The sequence below is a fragment of the Monomorium pharaonis genome, chromosome 6 (genome assembly GCF_013373865.1).
Source record: "Monomorium pharaonis isolate MP-MQ-018 chromosome 6, ASM1337386v2, whole genome shotgun sequence".
Classification (NCBI taxonomy): domain Eukaryota; kingdom Metazoa; phylum Arthropoda; class Insecta; order Hymenoptera; family Formicidae; genus Monomorium; species Monomorium pharaonis.
The window spans coordinates 10506392-10531105 of record NC_050472.1 but is presented as its reverse complement, the minus strand read 5'-3'; the positions used below and the strand labels follow the sequence as shown (position 1 = coordinate 10531105).

Sequence of the window (24714 nt, the reverse complement as noted above, 5' to 3'; positions counted from 1 at the left end):
GTTAAGAAGAGTATTATGGACAAGTATTTTGTGCATTTTGTTATTTTCTAATAAGATACTTACGAAAAAAGAATGTATACAGAATCAGTCGTGATAGACGATCCGTTAATTTACCATTGTATAAAAAAAAGATAAGAGACGACGAATGAATTTGAGACGACAAATACAATAAAAACAAATTCTACAAATTCTACATTTACAAAGGACAACCGCGAATTTGCGATTGATAGCTTCCATTTGTCAGTATATTACAGTATTTGTAGCATCAAAAAGTACCCATAATTCGATTGAATATTGATTGAATATCGATAAAAAAAATTTGTACATGAAAACTTTGAACATTGATATCAGAGATACTATATAATGTAATCAAAAAATAAGGTAAATTTTTTATTTAAACTTCACGAGTACTATAAAATCATAAAATTATTTTTTTTTGTAGGTTGGTAGTACTGTCTTTGACATCTATGCAAAGTTTTATGTTAATATATTTAATTGCTGCAGAGCTACATGTGTTTTTGTAAACATACAAAAATGAGTTTTTCGATTTTTACTATGTTTAATTTTGTTGGTTCTTCGAGAACATTTCGCCAAAAACTCGACCCATATCGTTCCACAACCACCGTATTCGTCTGATTTAGCACCGTGCAACTTCTGGCTGTTCAACAAACTTAAAAGACTGCTCCGACACCGTTTCCATTCGATTGAAGAGATAAAAGCCAAATCAAAGAAAGTATTTAAGGCCATCCCGGAAAAAGACTGCTCTGACTGTTTCGAGGATTGGAAAAAACGTTGGCATAAGTGCATTGTGTCGGACGGGGAGTACTTTGAAGATGAAATTGATTTGGAAGAATAAATAAAGATTTTTCATTTTATAAACAAATTCACCTTATTTTTTGATCACAGTAGTACTTGAAGAGAAGATTATTGGAGTAAAATATGTGCACAACAAGATAGAGTCTGCCATTTTCCCCTACCATGTATGCCGCCAATGACTAGACTGTTGCAGCGCTATCGTTAGTCGTACGTTCTACGTGGTACAAGACGGACGCATAATGTGGAAGAGTACGACCGTCATCTTCCTTCTTGCTTACGGCGTAGCTCTTTTATTCCGGTAAGTTCTAATCATAAAATCATCTCTTATCAAACCAGAGTATTTACAGAATAAAACATTTTGATTGATGAAATTATGTTTCTTGCATCGAAATTATAGATAATTTACTTACAATCAGTGTAACTTAATCATAACAATTTAATATCGTAGGTCTAGTCTTATTGATAGACTCAACTTGCCTGAGACATTCTGAGGACCGGAAGAAAACAAGGGAGCCTCGAAGAAAGTACGACGTTTCAATATTAAAGTATCAAAATCGGTAAGTTTACGATAATTAAATGCTATTTATCTTTCAAGACAAGTGATACGCTTTCAATGTTGCATTGTATACCTTCAACTGACTCGTTATGTAAGATATTATTATGATGTTACGAACAAAAATGTGATTTATCTGGTTATAAATGCTAGTTTTATATCTTTAAATTTTTTAAATAATTATAAAGTATATGAAACACGTCTAAAACATTTCATCAAGTATGTATCTGTATAAACTTAAAATAAAATATTCATATAAATTTAATAAAATCTTAACTTAAAAATCTTAAAAAATTTGAACAAATTAAGCAATTTAGCAAATTTTAATTTGAAGAAATTGATTGTAAACGAGAAAAAGGATATATTCTAAAACTGTAATTTGAAATCATCAATAAATCTTTCGTAGAAAAATTGAAAGAGTAAACGAGGAACGCGCAATTATTCTCAACTAAAATACAGTTTCTTGAATAAGGTAATTCACGACCTAAATGAACGGTTGACAAAAAGAAGAGAGCTGGTGGAACCATTAAAAGATACTGCATGGACTTACGGCATTAGTACAACGTACTTGAAAGATGTTCTTGAATATTGGGCCACGAAATATAATTGGTCTGAACGGGAAGCGTTGCTCAATAAGTATCCTCAATACATGACCAATATACAAGGTAATAAATCTTTTTGTCGCGGTCTCCTCAAAGAGTCACGTAATTATTTTACGATAGTTGTGAAAGACTTGCGCAAAAACAAGTGGCAGCATCGCGTTCATTAAGTATCTTTTTAATTTTTAATTTAATTTAATTTTTTTCTTTTCTCGGCACTCGTTGTTTTTCTTTTGTCTATTATTAGCGGAGAAATATAATAAATACCGGTCCAGATAACTTGACTGCGGTCCAGATTGTAAATGTCCCGTTAGGGTATGTTAATACAAAAATGCAAATATTATCACACAAATTGATCTTTGTGCAAAAGAAACAATCGCTTGCATTTAATATGTTTATGTACTAATAAAATTTTATTTGCGAGATGCTAATTGAATAAATTAAATAAATTAATGTCTACAGGTCTGGACATACATTTTTATTATGTGAAGCCTCAAATCCCGCCGGAACGAAAAAACATAAAGATTTTTCCATTATTGATGGTTCACGGCTGGCCAGGATCCATAGTAGAATTCCAGAAAATTATTCCCATGTTAACGACACCGCGTTCCGATAGAGACTTTGTGTTTGAAGTAATCGCACCTTCACTTCCGGGATATGGATTCTCGCAAGCGGCCGTACGACCAGGATTGGCCACACCGCAGGTAAAGTTTATAGAAAAACGCTGAATAGTCTTATTTAAATAGCGTGTTGTATGTTGTAGCAAAACTATTTTACGCGTCAAAGACAATAAAGCGAGCGAAAAGAAAGAATATCCTAGCGCAACAAATAATTACTGCAAATTGTTTTGTTTGTTACACTTTCAGATAGCTGTTATATTCAAAAACCTCATGCTGCGACTAGGTTTTAACAAATTTTACGCCCAAGGCGGAGACTGGGGCTCACTCATTGTTACAGATATATCAAGTCTTTTTCCAGACAAGTACGTACCATTAATGACTTGCTTAATAATACAATGAGATTACACGTACATAAAGTATTAGAAGTAAAAAAGCAACGATTGTTTCTTTTCAGCATTCTTGGCATTCATACGAATATATGTGCGGTTATGACTACGTCCAGTATAGTGTGGAGTTTGATCGGTTTGATTTTTCCTTCACTTGTTGTCGAGAAAGAACATGTCGATGTATCCTTTGGGACATCACATGAGTCGACTGCTTGAGGAAAGTGGATACATGCATATGCAGTCTAGTAAACCAGATACTATAGGTATTTATATAAGAAAGAAAAGTTTCTTAAAAGAAAATCTTTTAATAGGAATCTGTGTTATTAATTTCTTCAAGCATCAAATTAACTTGAATTATGTAAAGTTAAATGTAAAGTTGTAAATTAGAATAATGCAGTGATATGCTAATATTATTTATGTATTTAAAATGTTTAAAATAATATGCGAGATAAACTTATCTGTTAAGTTAAGGGGGGCAAGTCATGTAACGCGCTGAAAATTGAGTGATATTTTGGAATTTTGTTTGAGAAAATTATACAACCAATTTTTTTTTAATTTTCAGGGTATGTCATTATAATATTGAACTACTAAAAAAATATTTTTTGACAGAAAAATAATATTTATTTTATAAATAATAATAATGTAAATCTAATGCGTCGACGTTGAAGTCACTTGTCGGCGTGCAATGTAGCGCTGCTTGTATTCATCTGAAACAAAAAACCAAATAGATTTCTTTTTTGTACGGTTTGCGTTATCGATTGAACATATTGTTAAAGAAAATAATGCAAAATTGTAAAAATGGCAACACGTAGAAAAAAAAGTATTGACTTTTACAAAAAATTTTCGTGTTAATTATGCAATAAAAATAATTTATTTAAATAATACAATTACAAATAAAGGTTCAATTTATGAGGAAAGTCTTTATCTAAATGTATGCACAAGGAGAACTTAATCGGATGAATAGTTTTTGAGTTCTTGCACGCCAATTTTAAAAAAGTAGTTTGGAGAAAAATGCGTTTAAAGTTCGAGTAACAAAATCGTGAAAAAATCATAATTTATTTTAACTTACCGCACTTTTTTGCTAATCTGCGATTCCAGGGCTATAGAGCAGATCTTCCTGTTTTTCGAACATTATTCTAACACAACCAGATTAACATTTATTACAGAGGGATCGAAAAACTGAGTTTCCGACTCATCTACACGAGTGCTCCGCCCAATTCGACCGTTCACTTTTCGACGAAAATAAGATAGAAGGAACTTTCAAATCGGTTTCTACTATTTTTTTCATATTTTACGAAAAATTTCCTATAAATTTAAGCAAGAAAAAAAATTGCTAAAAAATTTCGATTTACATAACTTGCCCCCCTTAAGGAAAATAAAAGTAATTGAAAAATATTTTTAAAGGAACCGCTGTGGCAGCCTCGCCAGTCGCATTAGCAGCATACCCACATAGAAATTGGCATCCAGTGGATGTCCAATGGACGTCCATTAAACCTCCATAGATCCATGGGACGTCTATGTCCATGGTGGAAGTTAGATGGACGTCCATTAGAGGTCTAGTAAACTTCCTTAGCTCCATTGGAGGTTTACCTCCATGGCGGAAGTTAGGTAGACGTCCATTAGGGATCCAGTAAACTTCCATGGCTCCATTGAAGGTTTACCTCCATGGCGGAAGTTAGACAGACGTCCATTAAAGATCCAGTAAACGTCCATGGCTCCATTGGAGGTTTACCTCCATGGTGGAAGTTAGATAGACATCCATTAGAGATCCATTAAACATCCATAGCTCCATTGAATGTTTTCTTCCATAGTGGAAGTTAGATGGATGTTTATTAGGGATCCACTAAACTTCCATAGCTCTATGGAACATTATTTCCATGATGGAAGTTAGACAGACGTCCATTAAGGATCCATTGAACTTCCATAGCTTTATGGAACATTTATTTTCATGGTAGAAGTTACCCAGACAACACGCTCGTCAGAATAAAAACTTTAAGAGGACTTTTTAAAGAAAACATTTAGATATCTTGGAAATAATGTCCAAATGGTAACATTTATCAGAGACGTCTACTAAGATAGGTCTTTGAGATATCTCATGGAAGAGTTTCATTTAAGTTTCTTGAAAATGTTATCCTTATGATATCACAGCTAAATGATATCAGCTTAATATCTCATAAAAGATATCACAATGCTGTCCGATTTTTGAGCCGTCCATGCGCGTCGTAATTGACTCAGAAATCAGACAACACTATAGCATCCTGAATGAGAGATCTATTTGATATTTAAAAAAATTATCATAAAGATAATGTTTTCAAAAATAACGGTTTGTCTACAATTACTGCGCACAAAAAAATGCACAAAATCTAAATTTATCATGTACTGAATACAAAAACAGAATAATAAACTATTTAATTTTTCTTAAAATATATGATCTATATGGTTAAAATTATCTAATTAACCATTTGAACGCTTCAAAGTATTAATGCTAAATAGATCGCAATTTCCATCAAATTATTAAGGTTATGGAAAAAGATAAATTTAACAATGAAATTAATAAGTAAATAAATTAGTGCTATTTATTTTTAATGTTTTGCAAAATTTAATTGCTTTTATAAAAAATAATATAATTGCGTCAGTTTATAACATATATGTATATCTAGACAATAACAACCCAGTGAACAGATTTTATAGCGGCAATATAACATGGAAGTTACATGTAATTTAACATTGTTATTCTTGTGATATGTAGGTGCTATATGACATGGAAATAACCTGTTACGTAATATTTGTTATACGCAAGTGATATAGCTGTTATACGTCGTTTTGGCGTTACAGTTATTCAACAAAAATTGTATAATCGTAACATACCACGTTCGTATCAATGTTATTACGGAACGATGCGTCGTAGTTGACTCAGAAATCAGACAACATTACAACATCCTGAATGATAGATCTATTTGATAATAAAAAAAATTATTATAAAGATAATGTTTTCAAAAATAACGGTTTATCTACAATTACTGCGCACAAAAAATGCACAAAATCGAAATTCATCATGTGCTGAACAAAAACAGAATAATAAATGTATACTATTCAATTTTTCTTAGAATTACGATCTATATAGTTAACCATCTAATTAATCATTTGAACGCTTCAAAGATTAGTGCTAAATAGATCGCAATTTCCATCAAATTATTAAGGTTATGGAAAAAGATAAATTTAACAATGAAATTAATAAGTAAATAAATTAATGCTATTTATTTTTAATATGTTTTGCAAAATTTAATTGCTTTTATAAAAAATAATATAGTTGCGTCAGTTTATAACATATAAGTATATGTAGACAATAACAAGTACCCATATCGATGAGTCAAATTGGCGTAGCAGGTAGAGTACAAGATTTGTCATCCTAAGGTCCCGGGTTCAAACCTAGCAGCGACAAGTAAGAATAAAATAAAAAATTACATAATTTAAATTTAATTAATTAATAAAACTTTGTCCTAAATTTAGTATGTACTGTTGATAAAAATAATTTAAAAGAAATAAAATTTTTATTTTAAATTTTTATTTTGTCAATCATCCATCGAGGCTCCGTGAAGCTTTTATTAATGATCCACGAAACGTCCGTAAGTCATCCATCGAAGTTCCGTGAAGCCTCTGTTAATGATCCACACAACGTCTAAGAGACCTCTTTGACGACCTCTATTGAAGGTCTAATAGACGTCCACAGTGCGGAACTGTGGATTTCTAATGGCTCTATATTGGACGTCTAATGGACGTCCACTGGAAGTTTAAACTTCCATGGCAGACGTCCATTAGACGTCTACTGGAGGTTTCATTTCTATGTGGGTATATTTTGGAAAAGTTTAGTACATGGACAAATCCAGAATATAGATTTCGTCCGGATGGCGGTCTCCTGGAGAAATACACTTTAGATGAGCTCTTGGATAATCTTATGGTTTATTGGGTTACCAATTCTCTTCCTACGAGTGTTCGACTTTATGCCGAGAGTTTCAGCACGACTCTCATGAAAAGCAAGATACACCAGTGTGTTTTTTAAATTGCAATTCTTACTTTTATAAGAATTTTTTATGTTTAAAAAAAAACAACAGTTTTTTTGTTTTATTTCCAACAATATATGTTTTCAGATTGCCTGTTGATGTGCCATCAGCGTGTGCGATATTTCCTTACGAGATATTTTATCAGTCAGAAAGTCTTCTTCGTGACAAATATACTAATCTGATACAATTTAATTATTTACCGCGCGGAGGTCACTTTGCTGCGTTTGAAGAACCGACTCTCTTAGCGGATGATATCTTCAAGTTTGTGTCCACGGTTGAAGATACCACTCAAGCAGAAATAGCAAGTCAATTCGACATCGATTCAACGTCGATTCAACTTGCATTTCCGACTGGGCAAGAAAAAAATAATGCCAAAAACATGCCAAACACGGAGAAGAAAATAAAAAAGCCTACAAAAATTTGAAAGAATATTTAGCCGTGCTATTTTATCTAACAATAAAATGTGAAGTAATAGACACTAGATTTTACATAAAAACAATGCAGTTTTGTAAAATATTAAAATTTTTTAAATAAAATGATTATTTTTCTAATACTTTGTTCTTTATTTGATGCTATTTTTGCGACATACGATTATATATTAAAATTTTTATTCCAAAAATTATTAATCTTTTTTAATCTATTAAAAGATAACACTTTCTAAGTGCAAAATTTCTTTGTCTTATTATTTATCAGAGTTCACAATAATATTTTTTCAAAAGAACATGCTCCTCTCTGTAAATATGTTTCTTCGTATCGTGACTCTTGAAAATTAAAGCTTTCCGATCCATTCACGGACGACCCTCGACAGGCGGCAGATAACAAAGGACCTCATAAGAACTCTGTAGAAGGAGCAGCGACAGACCCTCTTTAATTCCCAAACGTGACGCATGATGCGTGCAAGTGCGAGAAAAACGAATTATATGTATTGGACAGTTGTGTGACACTCGCAGGGACTTTAATCATGGTTAGCTTACTTTCGGTCACTGATAGTGACGAATATTGTATTTTATGATTAAAAGCTGTTTCAGTGAGTCACATTAAATTTATATTGACATTTCGTATTACCATCGCATATAAATATACAAAAATACTTTTGTATGTGTCTGTGTGCTTAATTTTGTACATATTAAAATTAATTAAAGCTTAACTAGTTCTCCGTTTTTTTTCCAAAACCTGTGGAATCACGGTCCATTCTTTAAAACGGCAAAAGGTGATATACTTTTACTATATTTTTTTTCTAATAAGATACAAAGACGAATGCACTATTCTTCTATTTCTGATGATAGCTTTGATGCGCATCATTTTCATCATACGGGCCGGTTCTTTCAACTTCTTGGTAAACTTACTCATCAGGTAAATACATACATATTTACCTGATAAGTAAATTTATCAAGAAGTTTACCAAAATTAATTGTAGTTTATTTCAAAATTTAGTTTCGATTCCATCGCTGAAAAATTTTTCGTGACTCACCAAAAATCTGCCAAAAAAAGATTAACCAATGGATCGCGTTCTACACTTTGGAAAGTCCTGCATTATGTATCTATGGCCTGTTTCCACCAACGTAGATTAACTTTAATCTCGGTTTAATTTACTTGTTATCTTATTCTAGTTCCAAAAATGAGAAAGAGATAAAAAGTAAGTTAATCCAAGATTAAAATTAATCTGCATTGGTAGAAATAGGCCTAAGACTGTATGTCTAAGAAAAAACAGATCGATCAATCATTGATTATTTGGGAACAATTCTCCAATGTGAAAGTATTAAAGTACCGATATTATGGTCTGGAATCTATATATATATTCAAATAAATATTTGTTGAAATTATTAAAATAGTCGAAACTTGAGCATGTTTGCCTACAACTCGAGAAAAATCATTAGCCTTCTACTGGCAAGCGTATAGAATGAAGAAAGAGTTCGAAAGAAAAAGGATGTTATATTTATACAATAGATAGTTTTACAAGATTGTACCCGGAGGGGTCAGGCAAAAGACCATTAAACGAAAGTTTGATCAGTTTGTCGCGGATTGCCGACGCGTGGTCTACAATCGGAGAACTTGATTGCGCGTTACTTAATAAATTGTTTCTCCGCTCGTGCTGCAATTTGTCATTGCTGTATTCGATATATTCTTACATATTCTTACGTAATTCACGATACAATTAAAGGGATCGATATCACCGACGGCATACCGTAAACATCGGGTAAACGGGAGATTTTATTTCACCTGACTGAAAATCGTTTGCGAAGCAAATACATTAGGAGCGTCCCAGATGCGCACAGTAATAAACGGACACAGCAGGCTGAGTGAAACGGACACAGTAACAAACGGACACAGACCAAACGGACACAGTAATAAACGGACACAGTAACAAACGGACACAGACCAAATGCGCACAGAGCGAAACGGGCACAGTGCGAAATGGACACAGTAACAAACGGACACAGACCAAATACGCACAGAGCGAAACGGACACAGTGCAAAACGGACACAGACCAAATGCGCACGGACCAAATGTGCACACTGCACATGCGCACACTGCACGTGCGCACGGACCAAATGCAATCCATGTACATTGCAAGCAGAGTAAAGTCCACTTAGGTTAGCGACTTGGACGGGGTGGGTGCGGGAGGGGGGCCCGAAGGCCCCCCTTGCACCCCCTCCGTGTGTGTGTGTGTGTGTGTGTGTGTGTGTGTGTGTGTGTGTGTGTGTGTGTGTGTGTGCGTGCGCGTGCAAAGCATTCACTGTATCACATGGGTTTGCGACTTTCCGTGTATGCATTTGGTCTGTGCAGTGTGCGCATTTGGTCTGTGTCCGTTTCGCTCTGTGCGCATTTGGTCTGTGTTTGTTTCGCATTGTGTCCATTTCGCTCTGTGCGCATTTGGTCTGTGTCCGTTTGTTACTGTGTCCGTTTCGCACTGTGTCCGTTTTGCACTGTGTCCGTTTATTACTGTGTTCGTTTGCTCTGTGTCCGTTTGTTACTGTGTCCGTTTCACTCAGCTTGCTGTGTCTGTTTATTACTATGCGCATCTGGGACTCACTCAATACGTTACGTATCATTTGCGGTTACGTGTGGTTTCTTTCTTTGTCAACGAGGGACATTTGGTTTTACCGCGTGTGAGTTGCGCAGCGATAAATTCTAGCCAACAGCGTGGGACAATCAGTTTGAAACAAGAGGGAACCGCGTCGACCACGTGACGGACACAAAGTGCAAGACGCCAGCGCACAGTAGGCCAGGAGACCAGAAAAAGTGCCAAAAGTCAAGATTTTGTCGGATTTTAATAAAACTTTATATACAGGGATTTTTGAGGTCGCTAATAACAAATATAATGTCAAAATTTAAAAATTCAAAATGGCGAATACAATATGGCGACCAAAATTAATAAAAATTGGTCCGTTTTAATATAAAACTGGATATACGGCGGTTTTGGAGGTTGCTAATAACAAATATGGTTTCAAAATCTAAAAATTCAAAATGACGGATCTAATATGGCGGACACAACATCTTTATCAAAAAATGTAAAAACATGGCAATTTTAATGCAAATTTTTTATTAGAAGTTTTCGAGGACGCTGATTACAAATATGCTCTTTAATTTTTTAAATAAAAAGAAACAAACAAAAAACAAATGGAGTCCGATAATGTTCTGCAACCTTCTCGCAGTAGATCTCAGAAACAATAGTTATGTAGGCTAATCGCGGGCAAATTTGATAAAATATTTAATTAAAATTTTTAATATCCTATTTTCATAGACATCCGACCACATTTGTTTATATTACAATAGACATTTTTTGCCACTTTGATTTTGTCATTTTGAGTTTAGAATTTAAATAGTAAATTTCTAATTAAAGACCTCAAAAACACTTGAGAAAAAATTTTTATCAAAAAACGACAAGTTTTTGCATTTTTGATCTGCTATTTTGAATTCACCATTTTAAATTTAAAAAATTGAATAACATGTTTGTAATCAGCGTCCTTAAAAATCTCCGATAAAAAACTTGCATTAAAATTGCCATGTTTTTGAATTTTTTATCTGTTATATTAGATCCGCCATTTTGAATTTTTAGATTTTAACATTAATCTACAAAATATATTACATATTATTCAACAATTCTGAATTAAACTTAATTTTAACATTAATATTGATATAGTACACAATGTGCAAAAATAAATTCTTTACATCTTACATGCGCGTACAGTCTCGAATTATTATAAAAATCCTCAAATTATGCAAAAACGGGCAAAAGTAGGCGTCATATTTTTAAAATACATACTTAAAAAAATTCAATACTACTCGATTAATGTTAATAACTGGCGGAGTTTAGGGGAGCCATAATTTGAAAATATGCGCAATCTATCAAATTTCAATAATAAATGAGTATAAAGATATACCATTTTTTAAATGCTTGCACTATTTATTTTAAACTCCATTATAATGATCTGTCTATATACAGGGTGTCCCAACGCACGTGGACCAATACTCGTAAAAAGGTAGAAGGGATCGAGATAAACATAAAGATCCAATATTGTCTTGGGTTAGGTATGCAAATAATCGAGATATTAATTTTTTGAATTGTGCAAAAAATTTTCAAAATAACTACTTTTGACTATCAATATTAAGACAGGACATTTGTCTGATCTTACCCATACAGCACAAAAGCTTGCAGCAACATTGCTGCAACGTTGCAACATTGCATATTGCGATGTAATGTTTCAGAGATATTGCAAAGACATTATTTTACAATATTACTTCAGCAATGATGCAGCAACATTTTAAAATATTATTAAAATAGTGAAAATAGATAAAATTAATATTCAATACAGTTTGAATAAATATATTACAGTAACTTTTCAAAAATAATGTAAAAGTGATCGTTCTATATTATTTAAAATTTTTCATCTATAGAGATACATGCATTCTGGAGTAGTTTTAATTTGTGTGTAAAACTATTATTATGTAGATTTGTGTATAACAAAGTACAAGGTTATTCAAAATTATTTTAAATAACTGTATTTTTTAATTTAACAAATACAGAGTGATTATAGTGACATCAACCAAACGATCATCCGATCAATTCATTCAGTTTTAAATAATTATATTTTGAATTTAACAACAGAGTGATTACGTCAACCAAAAGATAAATTTTGTAAGTTTTGTCTCTCTTATCTTATAATGTACTTATATAAAATAAAAGACAAAACTTGCAAAGTTTATCTTTTGGTTGAAGTTTTACTAATCACTCTGTATTTGTTAAATTCAAAATAGTTATTTAAAATCAGATGAATTATTTTGAATAATCTTTTTCTGAATAATATTGCATACATATTTTACTGCAATATTGCTACAATATTACGTAACAATATTCTAAAAGCGGACATTTTACCATTGCTGCAATCTTGCAGCAACCTTGCAGCAACATTTCACAACGTTTATGCAATATTGCAATCTTGCGTTGAAATGTTGCCACAATGTTGCTGCAATCTTTTTGTGCTGTATGGGTATTTCTGGAATAGACTTTTAGCCACTTTTTCTGGTCTCTTGGCCCACTGTGCAGCGCGGTGTAATCATTTCGTTCCGGTGATATGACAGGCGGGAGGATGGTAGCAGAAGGAGACCCAACGTCGTAAAAACGTCTTTAGAAAGTCCCGATTGGACGCGGACTTGATTGGACACAGTCCCGATTGCACACCATCCCGATCGGACATAATTCTGATTGGACACGGACTCGATTAGACACGGGCCCGATTGGACACCGACCCGTTTGCACACGGACCCGATTAAGCACCGACCCGATTGCACACGACCCGTTTGCACACGGACCCGATTGCACACCAACCCGTGTGCACATGGACCCGTTAGCACACGATACGATTTCGCATCGCAGAATAATGCAAAAACAACCTAGATAGCACAGAATTTAGCATAAATTTTTATAAATATTTTATAAAATTTATTTTTAAAAAATATTTTTTAAAAGATATATAATAATTTTTTATAAACCATTTAAAAATGATACAAAAATTATTATTAACAATATATAAAATATATTTTTTTAATGTACTGAAAAATATTTATGGTATATGAACTCGAAATATTTTTCATATTTTTTTATTATAATAGCAAAAATATTTATTTTTAATTTTATCATTTTAATATTATCATAAGTATTTATCATAATTTTTTTATACCTGGCAAACGCAGACATAAAAATATGTACAAAACATTTATTATAAACATTTTTTTTTTTTTATATATGTTTTATAGTCGCAAACCCATATGGTGCAGAAAACGCTTTGACACACACACACACACACACACACACACACACACACACACACACAGGGGAGGGAGTGCTTTGCCCCCTTTCACACCCACCACGTCCAAGTCTCCGCTAAATGTACTATCTGCAATGCGGAATCGTATTGTGTGCAAACGGGTCGGTGCGCAATCGTGTCCGTGTCCAATCGGGTCTGTGTCCAATCAAGTCCGTGTCCAATCGGGACTGTGTCCATTTGAGAAATACTACTGTATTCAATCGCTTATGTGCACAATCGGGACAGTCCCTTCGTTTGCACACAAATTTTGCAAAGGTGCCCGATTACCTACGTGCCCGATTGCCTACATCTCGATTGCCTACAGCTTCGTGTGCACACATGAAATATATCATGTGTGCAATGTGTATGCGCATAATAATGTTATGTGTGCAATGTGTATGAACGTATTAATATCATGTGTGCAATGTATATAAACGTATTAATATCATGTGTGCAATGTGCATATGCGCAATAATGTCACGTGTGCAATGTGTATAAGCGCAATAATATCATGTGTGCAATGTGTATGAACGTTTTAATATCATTTGTGCAATGTGATAATATTGTTTCTTTAGCTTATTTTTGCACTAATGTCATGTGTGCAATGTGTATGACACAATAATGTTATGTGTGCAATGTATATGTTGTGGTCAAACCCCGTTGCGCAGGCGTTACTAGAGGTTTGTTCTTTCCAGCTGCACTGGTACTGCACTAGTTCTGAACTAGAACTGGCAAACATGGCAGAAATTTCATGAGTGCAGGAACTCGGATAGGAGTGGAAAGAACGTTATAGTGCAAGAATCAATATGGAGCAATACGTGGTTTTTGACGCTTCCTCAGATGAAGAAGATTTTATTCTTCCTCCAGCACCATTATATGAAGAACCTGTCAGGGACGAAGAAAATGATAGTAATTTCTATTATTCTATAGTTAAATTCATTAAATATTGAAAAGATAAAAAATTTCCTAATCTAACCTAATAATCTAACAACCTAATAACTATATTTTAGTTTATGACGAGTTACAAATACTACATCCAGTTTTTGGACGACTTCAAAGGATACAGCATGTAAAAATATTGAATTATGTAGAAAATATTGTTAACAATTATGACAATATTGATTTTATTATGCACTTTCGTTTGTCAAGGGAAAAAACATACGAATTAATAAATAAATTTAGAATATCTGAAATATTTATTTCTTTGCAAGGTATGTATTTTATTGTATGTATTTGTATATAAAATATATCTTATGTATGTATGTATGCTATAACAAAAAAGGTTATTTTCAATATAAAAGAATTGACATTTTATTTTATATTTAGATGATGCTGGGCGACCTAATATAACAGCAGAGAAACATATATTGTGTTTCCTATGGTTCGTAGGTCATGAAAGTGCTTCTTATCGCGATGTAGCTGACCGATTTGGAGTAACAATAAGTACTTTGTACCACATAATAACTAGAGTAACAGATTTTATAATGTTACTAGCACCAAATGTTATTAAATACCCAACTTTAGCAGAAAAAGAAGAAACTGCAACATTTTATAGAGAAAGAAAAGGATTTCCTGGTATAATCGGTAATCATGTTTATATTTATTACTTGTATATCTTTAGATATTATGTACTCATATTTCCTTTCTTTTAAGGTGCTATTGATGGTTCGCATATTAGAATTGATAAACCAATAGAAAATCCAGAATCATACGTCAACCGAAAACAATATTTTTCTTTGCATATTCAAGGAACAGTGAATCATAAAATGCAGTTTATTGATGTTTTCATAGGATATCCTGGTTCTGTTCACGATGCACGAGTTTTTAAGAATTCACCATTGCGTAACGATCTACGTGAATTGTGTGCAGGTTATTTGAGAAATAATACTAATAACATATGTCAAAACTAATAAAATTGATATTAAAAATCGATCCTTTAATAAATTTTCTTTCAGATAACTATATTTTGCTTGGAGATAGCGCATATCCATGTTTGAAAGAATTAATTGTACCGTACAGAGACAATGGACATTTGTCACGTGCACAAAGAATTTTTAATCAAAAACTAAGTTCCTGTAGGGTAATTATTGAAAATGCTTTTGGATGTCTAAAACAACGTTTTCGACAACTATATTATTTTAAATTACGTGATATAGTACGCATGGTACGTGTAATACATGCGTGTTGCGTACTTCATAATATGACAAGTTTAGAAGATTTACAATATCTTGAAGAACCTATAAATGATCAGTATCCTGATATGGGAGCACAAAACGTATATATTAATATTAATGAAGCAGTACGAGACCATGATACTGGAGTACATATCCGAAATGAATTATGTCATTTATTATCAATAAATAATAATGAATAAAATTAAAGAAAAGCAATCGACTTTTTATGTCTTCCTTTATTTTATCTATTTTTTTTTAACACAAAGATATTTAATATAATTTAATAATTAATAGAAATGAATAAGATGCGCAATAAAAAATAAATAGAAAAACTAAGAAAACGTATAGTAGATACTGAAATACAATGTACAAAATAAAAGATTTATTAACTATTAATATTTTTTATAAAAGTAATTTGCATTTTGTTTAAAATAAGTGCTAAAAATATAAAATACTTATATTACTAATAAAATAAAAATACTTATTTTTAAAAATACTTTTCTTATTTTTAATAAAAATAAATAAAAAATAAAAATATAACGTTTAAATAAAATACAAATAATAAAATAAAAATGCAATTTTTTTAATGTCCAAGTAAAAAGAATTCTCTACTGTAACATAAACTATGCATCTGTAACTTGTACATTTATAATTTTATACTGTAATATAAATTGTACCTCTGCATCTAACATTTTTAACTTTTGCAATTTTATAACTGATTTTCTTGTTTATTTTCAAGAAAAATTTCTTTTAATAATCGATTTCTTTCTTCTCTTAATTGATTTGCCTTCATTAGTTGTTCCTCTATTTTTTCATTGATTCTTTATAAGTATTTCTCATCTCTTTATATTCCGTTATTAACTGTTGTTGTACTTCATTTTTTTTAGCCTTTTCTTGCTGAATATTATTTAAAAGTTGTTCCATTGTTTTGTGCCACATTTTTGAAGGTCTTGTCGTATTACTTATTTCTTTTCTTTGCCTATTATGTGATACTGTCTGCAACTTGTATATGTTATAAGTTATAACAATTATATTGATATCACTTATATTAATGAAGAAACTGTATTGCATGCTTACTTGATTTAAAGAGTTATTTTCAATGTTATTTATAGTTATATTCGAGATTTCTTCTCGAGAAGAGGATCCCCTTGGCGGAGGTTCGACATTTTCCGATATAGTGCTTGATGTTGTTGATTCGGTTTCCAAATTGACATCAATTTGATTTTCTGTAGTTTTGTAGTATGTGTATAATGAATAAAACAGTTACGTTATCTAAATATTTTACTAATTATATATTTATTATATATTTATATATTTCATTTAGACGTATAGAAATTATTATATTACTACCAAATAATTAATACTTTCTATATAAAACTTACAAAGATTTGTTAATTTGGACATCCTCTCGTAAAAGTAAGCTTTGCTTTCCAGATACTGCCAATGGACGGATGTTGTGCCTATGACCCATAAGTTCAGTTAACTGCCTACAAATATAATCAACGCATTATATTCCATATATAGTTTTTCATAAATTTTGAAATAAATAATTAATGTTAAATAATATGTATTTACGTTTCATATGGACATGATATGCGAGCTCTGCCTGTTTTATTATTATTTAAAATCATATTTTTGTAACTTCTTTCTAAAGATTTATACTTGTTTTCTACTTGTATAAGTGTAATATTATATCCATATCTTTGCATACTTTCGGTTATTTTTTGCCATAACATTTTCTTGGTTCTAATTTTTCTATTTACCAATAAATCACTTTTTTCTTTGTATAATTGCAAGAACAATTTTGTCGTTGCATCGTCCCAAAAAAATGTTTCTTTTTTATCTTCATTTATTTTATTACCATTGTTTTCTTCATTAGTATTATTTTCATTAATATAATTTTCATTATAATCATTAATGTTCTCATGACCATAATTTTCATCATTTTGTTGATCATTGGTATCATTTGTTGAGTTTATGTTTTCATGTAATTTAATAAATATTAATTGGTCATCAACAGTACATTGCAATGTATCGCAAGTAAAATCTATTTCCTTATATTTTAATAGAAATTGTACACCTTCTACAAAAGTATTGTATTATATTATATTAACATTTTTATCTTTTTATCCATAAATTTATAGTTATCCCTAATAGCCAAATGTTGACAGAATGTCGACAGACTGGCAACAAATTTGATTAGAAATGTTAGCAGACTGAACTCATCTGTTTCATTCTGTTAACATTTTGATGACAAAAATCCAGCAGACTCTGTTGTTTTGCAGCAGGGTCTGCTCGATTTCTGCTGCCAGTCTGCTGACATAGAACGTCAACAGATCCTGTTAGATTTCTGGTAGCAGTTTGTTGACATCGTTAGATATTAAAGAGTCTGTTTGAAGTCTGTCGCCTTTCTGGCATCAAGTCCTAACAACAGACTCTGCACATAATGTTTCTTCAGATTTGGCTATCAGGATACTGAATAGCTATTGATATTTACATAAACAATATCTGTTCATAATTTATATATTTAAATAATTTTAATATCTTTAGATTCACACGTAACATTTCCATTAATGTCTACTAAAATATTTCCACTTGCATCTCTTTTAATATATGAGTTTATTCCTTTTTCCATATTCGTAAATTTTTTTTAATACAAATAAACTTGAAATATACCTAAAAAATACAAATATTAAGTATGAATCAAACATACATTATATTTTCTCTTTTAGGTTACGTGTTACATATTTCAAATTTACCTCGTATTGTACTGCTTCGTACTGCTTTGCACGCTGTGCACTACCTCCAGACCTAGGGCAAGCAGTTCAGAGAACTCTTGCACTAAGTTCTACTGCACTGTTGAAAAGAACAGTGACTACTGACGTCATTTCTGCTAAAAAGAACGCTTTAGTGTACACTTTTTAAACTAGTACCAGAAGTTCAGATAGAAAGAACAAACCTTAGGATTGACTGGTCAATAACCGGAATAACCAAGCGTTTTGGTCAAAGCCCGAAATAGTTTTGTATTTCGGCCTTTGACCGATATGTTTTTAGTCCATCCTAGGAGTGACTAACATGGTTGGTCAAAGGTAGAAACTGAAAAAATAATTTCGGACTTTGACCAAAACGGTTGGTTATTTCGCGCATTAACCAGTCAATCCTAGGTATGATTACAATAACGCCGTCTAAGCCTGCTATGTGTCTTGCGGGTGTTCTAATCTGTCTGCTATTCGTGAGCGATTCACGGCACGAATGCATTGCTGTCTAGCACAAGCCATGCAAAAAATGCGCGAATTTCAAATGTCTATATGTATTTTTATAAGCATCTCATTTAGCGTGGAAAGTCGCAAACCCATGTGGTGCAGTGAATGCTTTGCACACACACACACACACACACACACACACACATACGGAAGGGTGCAAGGGGGGCTTTGGCCTCTCCTCCCGCACCCACCCCGTCCAAGTTGTTTACCTATGTGGACTTTAATTTGCTTGCAATGTACATGGATTGCCCATATATATTGCAAGCAAAGTAAAGTTCACATAAGTTAACGACTTGGACGGGGTGGGTGCAGGAGGGAAGTCGAAGGCCCCCCTTGCACCCCTCCCCCGTGTGTGTGTGTGTGTGTGTGTGCAAAGCATTCACTGCACCACATGGGTTTGCAACTTTCCACGCTAAACGAGATGCTCATAAAAATAATACATATAGATGTTATGGTCAAATTTCGTTGTGCGGGCGTTCCTTGGATTGACTTGTCAATGCGCGGAATAATCAAGCGGTTTGGTCAAAGCACGAAATAGTTTCGTATTTCGGTCTTTGATGATAGCGTTTTGATCAAAGTCCGAAGTGATTTTTTTCAGTTTCTAGCTTTGCCCAGCTATGTTAGTCACTCCTAGGGATGGACTAAAAACATATCAGTTAAAGACCGAAATACAAAACTATTTCGGGCTTTGACCAAAACGCTTGGTTATTCTGCGCATTGACCAGTCAATCCTAGGAACGCCCGTACAACGGTTTGACCATAACATATATGAACGTATTAATATCATGTATGCAATGTGCATGTGCGAAATAATGTCATGTGTGCAATGTGTATGAGCGAAATAATATCATGTGTGCAATGTGTCTGCGCGCAATATTGTCGTGTGTACAATGTGTATGGGCGCAATAATGTCATGTGTGCAATCCTACTTCTGTACCTTAATTATTTTCATGTGTGCAAACGAAGCTGTAGGCAATCGAGATTATAGGCAATCGGGAATGTAGGCAATCGAGCAGTTCTGCTAAATTTGTGTGCAAACGAAGCTGTAGGCAATTGGGATTGTAGGCAAGTGGGATCCCCTCATTTTATATTACGAAAAAAGTATATATGGTATGCACGTTACTTTACAAAAAATAAAGAAATTTTTATTTAAAACGTTTTGGTTGAAAGGTCTTTAGGCGCATCTATGGTATTCCAATTCTTTAGTTCGTCCAGAATCTTCACCAAGAATGGATTTCCACCTAAACGTTCAATTTCAGCCCTTGCAGTCGAGTCCAGTTCTTCAAGTACGTTTCTCGTGTATTTAAAAGAGCCAAATCTTTCCAATAATTTAATGCAATGACGTTTCATCTCAATATCCTTTGTGTGTTGTTTTAAAATATCTTATCAAGTATTGTTAAAGAAAGATATAAATTATAAATTGCAAATTTTTTAAAAAATATATAGAGTAATTAGTAATAAAATTTATTAATTATATAACAAATATTTTTGAAATATGTATCGAATAATGCCTATAAGAGCCAACACTAGATATTTGTGTACTCTCTAAATTTTATAGAGTGAAAATACTGCCACTATAATTTTTCAAGTAATTTTCTAATTCGAATAAGAATTAAAGTGCACTTTATAACAGTTTTACTTTTTTTGCGTAAACTTTAACTCTTATTAAAGTGAAAAATTATTGGAAAAAAATGTAGTAACAAAATTTTTCATTTTTTAAATAAAATTTAGATACTACAATAATTTATTTAGTAAACATTTTAATAGAATATAATGTAGTAATAAAGTAAATAAATATTTAAAAAAAATAAAAATAGCATTTAATAAAGGATACTTATTATTTGTTTATCTTCAGGATTGCTCATAATCGCATGAATAATTGGAAAGTTGAATTTTCCTTCGGTCAAATCTTCACAATAACCTTTATTTTCGGTGTACTGTAAAATAAAAAATAAATTTAGTTAATTCAAATTTATATTTTATTAGATCAAATATTATCGCTTACCTCACCGAGACATAAGTTGCAATTATCATCACGTATTTGAAAGTATAATCCCAAAGTAGTTATTAGCGATGAAAAATCTTCTTCACAAGTTGAAAACAATTTCATCAATCTTACCGCTAAGTTAAAAAGCCCACCACACTCTACAAAATTGATTAATATTTAAATTTTTCTACATAAATGATTTTCTCATACATATATGTAATAAATGTTTGTACTATGTAAATATTAATAATTACTTCTTATTATCATAGTCTTATAATCTTCCTCAGTTGGACAGATAAAATTATCTCTCCAATAAATATCCATTCCCTGACCTCTATGAAGCTCCAGCAGTTGTTCCATATATACTTTTGTTGCCTAATAATATTATTATACTATTACATTTTTTATTTCTTATTTATTTAACACATATATGTAATAAGTATTAACTTAAAGATGCATGATAACATTTCAAAATATTATCAAACATTTTAAATTTTTACAAATTATTCTATTATTACGTTTAAATATCTCTGTAAAATTGTAATTTTTTTGTCTTTTGGGCTCTGTGTATAACAAATAAAATTTAAAACACTCAAAAGTAATAGCTGGAGATATTGGTACTGTAAAAAAATAATGTGCGTCCTTGGAAAATTTAATTTTATAAACTTTAAAAAGAGATAATAAAAATTTTTATATGTCAATTCTTTATATTGTTATTTTTATTTTGCAATATATGAAAACATTACCAGACTCATAAAAAATCAATTTCAGTTTTATTAGTTTTTTAATAACTCAGATCAAAAGAACAGATAAGTAAAAAAAATATTAAAATATGACCAAGTTGTCATACTCGTCAAAATTATTTGTCAAAATAATAAACGTTGAAACATTAAATTTTATCAAATTTTAATGATTTCTTAATCACAGTAAACAAAAACTTTTTTTTTCAATTTTGTCTTGTTGCTAAAATAAATTTTATTGATTAGCTTCACATTTTTAAATACATACAACAAAATTAAAAGATGTACTAAGAAAAGAATTCATGATTTTCTCAATCAATCATTTATTGGTCTAACAATAACCCATATTATATATTTTTATAATAATAAGCATATTTATTATATACATAATCAAAAAACTATTTTCTAAAAATAAAAACCACATAAGAAAAAAAGAAATTAATAGAAGGTTATTTTTAAAAGATTTCAATCATTATTAAAAAATGACATAAGCTTATTAAAATGATGTCAAATTAATATTATTTTGACTTTTCTGTTCTACTTGAGAATATTTATCACTTGCAATGTTTCACTTACCATTGGATGTTGTAAATTTACAACTCGTTCCAAAGCAATAAATAATATGTAACTTGCAGCATTTAATGCACTAGCAATTCCGTAAACTGAATGTGCAACGGGAATACCTCTGCGCATGATAGAATGGTCTTGAATATCGTCAATCCTGCAAAAAAATTAAAAAAACTAATTAGGTAATTCTTAGAAAGCGATGCGGGGTAGGAGCGCGAAGCTAAATATCGTACGTTATCCGTTCCACTGCTTGCAAAATGTGGAGAATATTTCTGTTTAAATTAAAATTGTTTTTCAAGGAGTTACAATTCTTATATAATACAGAATTTATTATTACAAACAATTGGAAAAATGTGTAGAAAAGAGAAGGCAGTTATATAAACTAGAGGTAGAATTGTAAAGTTCATGATATTTCGTATACTTTATGTTGAATTTAGTGAAAATAGAATGTTATATTTATACAAAACGCCAAACTTACACAATGCTTGAATTGTGAAGCATATTTACTATATCATCGATCGCTTGGAGTTTCTCGTCTGATATTCTCAGCCAGTAATTGAAAGCCTTTATTAATTTCACTCTTATTTGTTTTCCAGGAACTTGAAGAATGTACCTGATTGGCTCTAACAGTTTCTGGACGAAGTTTTATTTACATTATTTCTAAATTTAATTTAAATCTAAATTTTAAATTGATAAAACATTAAACAAACATAAGTAAAATCGTTAGACTACGTAAAATTTCAAAACCGTTTTAAAACGTCTTCTTCGAGAATTTGGTCACACACCATACGATATTATAATAAATAACAAATAATATGTATTATTTTAAAACAAATAAAACAAAATAAAAGAAATATTTCTATGATACGTTTATGATACATATTTATAAATGTTGATTACTATTTTTAAAAATACTATATGAATATTTTCTATATATTTTATACTTATATAAGAGAATTATAAAATTTTTATTTAATATGAAATTAAAATATAAAAAACAGAGAAAGAGACCAAATATTTTATACAACATTTGTAAGTAAGTAAAGATAAATTGATATTATACGAATATTAAATATATTTTTACGATAAATATTTATAATAACCTTTATGATATGTTTAATGTACGATTATAAAGATATTTATATATAATTTAGGAAATATTTTAGTAAACATTTATAAAATATTTAAATAATTATTCTAAATACTTTGTAAAATTATTTGTAAAATTATGTGCTATTTGAGTAAGAGTAAAAATCAGGAATCCCAAAAATTAAATAAAGTAATCAAGACAATATAATTAACAAATGGATTTATTTAAAAATTTCAAAAATTTTCTAAATTTCCGAGACATTTAGATTCCAAGAATTTGAAATTTCTAATTTTGTAAAGTCGATAATGTATCAAGAGAATTGATAATAAACAATAATCCATAACATGACATTAGAAACATTTACTATTGTAAATTTATTTAAATAATTTACTCCTGTATTTCATTCAAATATTCTTATAATGTTGGCTTTGAATTAACATTATTCTATATATTTTTTATTTAATTTTTTAGAATTTAATTCCTGTAAAGTTTATTTTATCAAGTAAAAGATCTATATATGAAAAACAAATAGTGCGCGCTTACGCGCGCGCACATGTTTTTCTTTGAGAGAATAAAAAAATAATATACAGTAGTAAAAACTAACCTTATCTTCTTCTCTGATGCCACTCATGGAGTAATAAAAAGGATTCGACTTATTGGAGTTCATCGTATTAGTGATATCTACCTTCCGGAGAACTAAACGCAAGTTATATAACTGCTTCGAACAGTCAGAAATGCAAAATATGCGATGACGGCTGAAAGCCGGGTACAAGTTTCAATTGTGACGTCTGCAAGCGTCTGCTGCGGGAAACTGGAGCACAAACTTGTTTTTGTACATGCGGAGTAAAGCAAACGTTAGCAAATAGCTATCAGAAAATGTATTTAGATAACCAAGCGTGATATTGCATTTTGAGCAAACCAATGTATTGCATTTGTTGTTATAGATTTGCTATGCAATTGTTAACATTAAAATAAAACACATTACGAATTCAGCGACATGATTACTTATACATGCAATCAGTTGAGGACATTTAAAAAAGGAAACTGTCAGCGATAATGCTACATTATATTGTTTGCGATATAACAGCAACATGTCAACAACAAATAAATGATAACAAATTGATGTTGATACGTTACTATCAATTTTTCATTGTTAAAAATAGAATTCATATGGATTCAACCTAACAGACATAATGCTGTCTCACCTTATTCCGAGTTTGTCAAAATTATAAGTTGCTGCACGATTGTTGGCAACATAACTGAAACATCAAGACCATTTTGGCTGGGTATATATAGAAAAAAATAACTCACATTCTTGAGAAAATATATTATATTTTCTCAGGAATGTGAATTATTTTTTTCTATAAACTAAATTAAAATTAAAGGAATGCTGGAGTGACGAGCACATTTGATCGCGGTATTAAAATATGAATTAGTACATATACTGTTCATTCTTTAAAAAAATTCTGTATATTGCTCTAATCAGATGCAGATGACCATGGATATACCTACATACATATGCAATATTAGAATTTCAATTATGTGTATT

At 31.1% G+C, this 24714-nt stretch overlaps 3 protein-coding genes and 1 pseudogene across 7 annotated transcripts; 2 read left to right on the top strand and 2 right to left on the bottom strand.

Moving 5' to 3' along the window:
- The first annotated feature begins 675 nt into the window (after positions 1 to 675).
- Positions 676 to 7586, top strand: LOC105832468 (annotated as a pseudogene).
- A 6382-nt stretch (positions 7587 to 13968) lies between these two features.
- On the top strand, positions 13969 to 15736 carry LOC118644144 (putative nuclease HARBI1). Its single transcript, XM_036288160.1, has 5 exons — positions 13969 to 14253; positions 14355 to 14555; positions 14671 to 14928; positions 14998 to 15213; positions 15300 to 15736. Exons 1-5 carry the CDS (start codon positions 14151 to 14153, stop codon positions 15716 to 15718), a joined length of 1197 nt encoding a protein of 398 aa, XP_036144053.1. The 5' UTR covers positions 13969 to 14150; the 3' UTR covers positions 15719 to 15736.
- A 560-nt stretch (positions 15737 to 16296) lies between these two features.
- LOC118645993 (trihelix transcription factor GT-2-like) lies at positions 16297 to 18882 on the bottom strand. 4 transcript variants are annotated; one of them, XR_004963625.1, is made up of 6 exons: positions 18278 to 18882; positions 18016 to 18194; positions 17094 to 17601; positions 16901 to 17005; positions 16596 to 16744; positions 16297 to 16520 (listed from the first exon to the last, which is right to left on the bottom strand). XR_004963625.1 is itself a non-coding variant. In XM_036288170.1 (4 exons), the coding sequence occupies exons 1-3, from the start codon at positions 17252 to 17254 to the stop codon at positions 16732 to 16734; spliced, it is 279 nt and encodes a 92-aa protein (XP_036144063.1). In that variant the 5' UTR covers positions 17255 to 17607; the 3' UTR covers positions 16297 to 16520; positions 16596 to 16731. The 4 variants fall into 4 exon arrangements, 1 of the variants encoding a protein (XP_036144063.1); XR_004963624.1 differs by having other exon boundaries at positions 17094 to 18194; XR_004963626.1 differs by lacking the exon at positions 18016 to 18194.
- Positions 18883 to 19874: 992 nt separating this feature from the next.
- On the bottom strand, positions 19875 to 24140 carry LOC105833122 (geranylgeranyl pyrophosphate synthase-like). 2 transcript variants are annotated; one of them, XM_036288162.1, is made up of 7 exons: positions 23770 to 24140; positions 22554 to 22708; positions 22085 to 22229; positions 21023 to 21143; positions 20787 to 20926; positions 20616 to 20718; positions 19875 to 20163 (listed from the first exon to the last, which is right to left on the bottom strand). In XM_036288162.1, the coding sequence occupies exons 1-7, from the start codon at positions 23830 to 23832 to the stop codon at positions 19931 to 19933; spliced, it is 960 nt and encodes a 319-aa protein (XP_036144055.1). In that variant the 5' UTR covers positions 23833 to 24140; the 3' UTR covers positions 19875 to 19930. The 2 variants fall into 2 exon arrangements, with proteins under 2 accessions (XP_036144055.1, XP_012530040.1); XM_012674586.3 differs by lacking the exon at positions 19875 to 20163 and having other exon boundaries at positions 20622 to 20718; positions 20792 to 20926; positions 23770 to 24025.
- Positions 24141 to 24714: the final 574 nt, after the last annotated feature.

What these genes read in the sequence shown, in the direction of transcription:
- LOC118644144 (XM_036288160.1), top strand. Translation starts at nt 14,151, where the DNA reads ATGGAGCAATACGTGGTTTTTGACGCTTCCTCAGATGAAGAAGATTTT. An exon ending in CAGGGACGAAGAAAATGATA is followed by an intron (nt 14,254 to 14,354) that starts GTAATTTCTATT and finishes ACTATATTTTAG; the next exon opens with TTTATGACGAGTTACAAATA. An exon ending in TCTACGTGAATTGTGTGCAG is followed by an intron (nt 15,214 to 15,299) that starts GTTATTTGAGAA and finishes ATTTTCTTTCAG; the next exon opens with ATAACTATATTTTGCTTGGA.
- LOC118645993 (XM_036288170.1), bottom strand. Translation starts at nt 17,254, where the DNA reads ATGTTATGGCAAAAAATAACCGAAAGTATGCAAAGATATGGATATAAT. An exon ending in ATATCATGTCCATATGAAAC is followed by an intron (nt 17,006 to 17,093) that starts GTAAATACATAT and finishes TTATATTTGTAG; the next exon opens with GCAGTTAACTGAACTTATGG.
- LOC105833122 (XM_036288162.1), bottom strand. Translation starts at nt 23,832, where the DNA reads ATGAACTCCAATAAGTCGAATCCTTTTTATTACTCCATGAGTGGCATC. An exon ending in GCATCAGAGAAGAAGATAAG is followed by an intron (nt 22,709 to 23,769) that starts GTTAGTTTTTAC and finishes AACTTCGTCCAG; the next exon opens with AAACTGTTAGAGCCAATCAG. An exon ending in CTTCACAATTCAAGCATTGT is followed by an intron (nt 22,230 to 22,553) that starts GTAAGTTTGGCG and finishes ATTTTTTTGCAG; the next exon opens with GATTGACGATATTCAAGACC.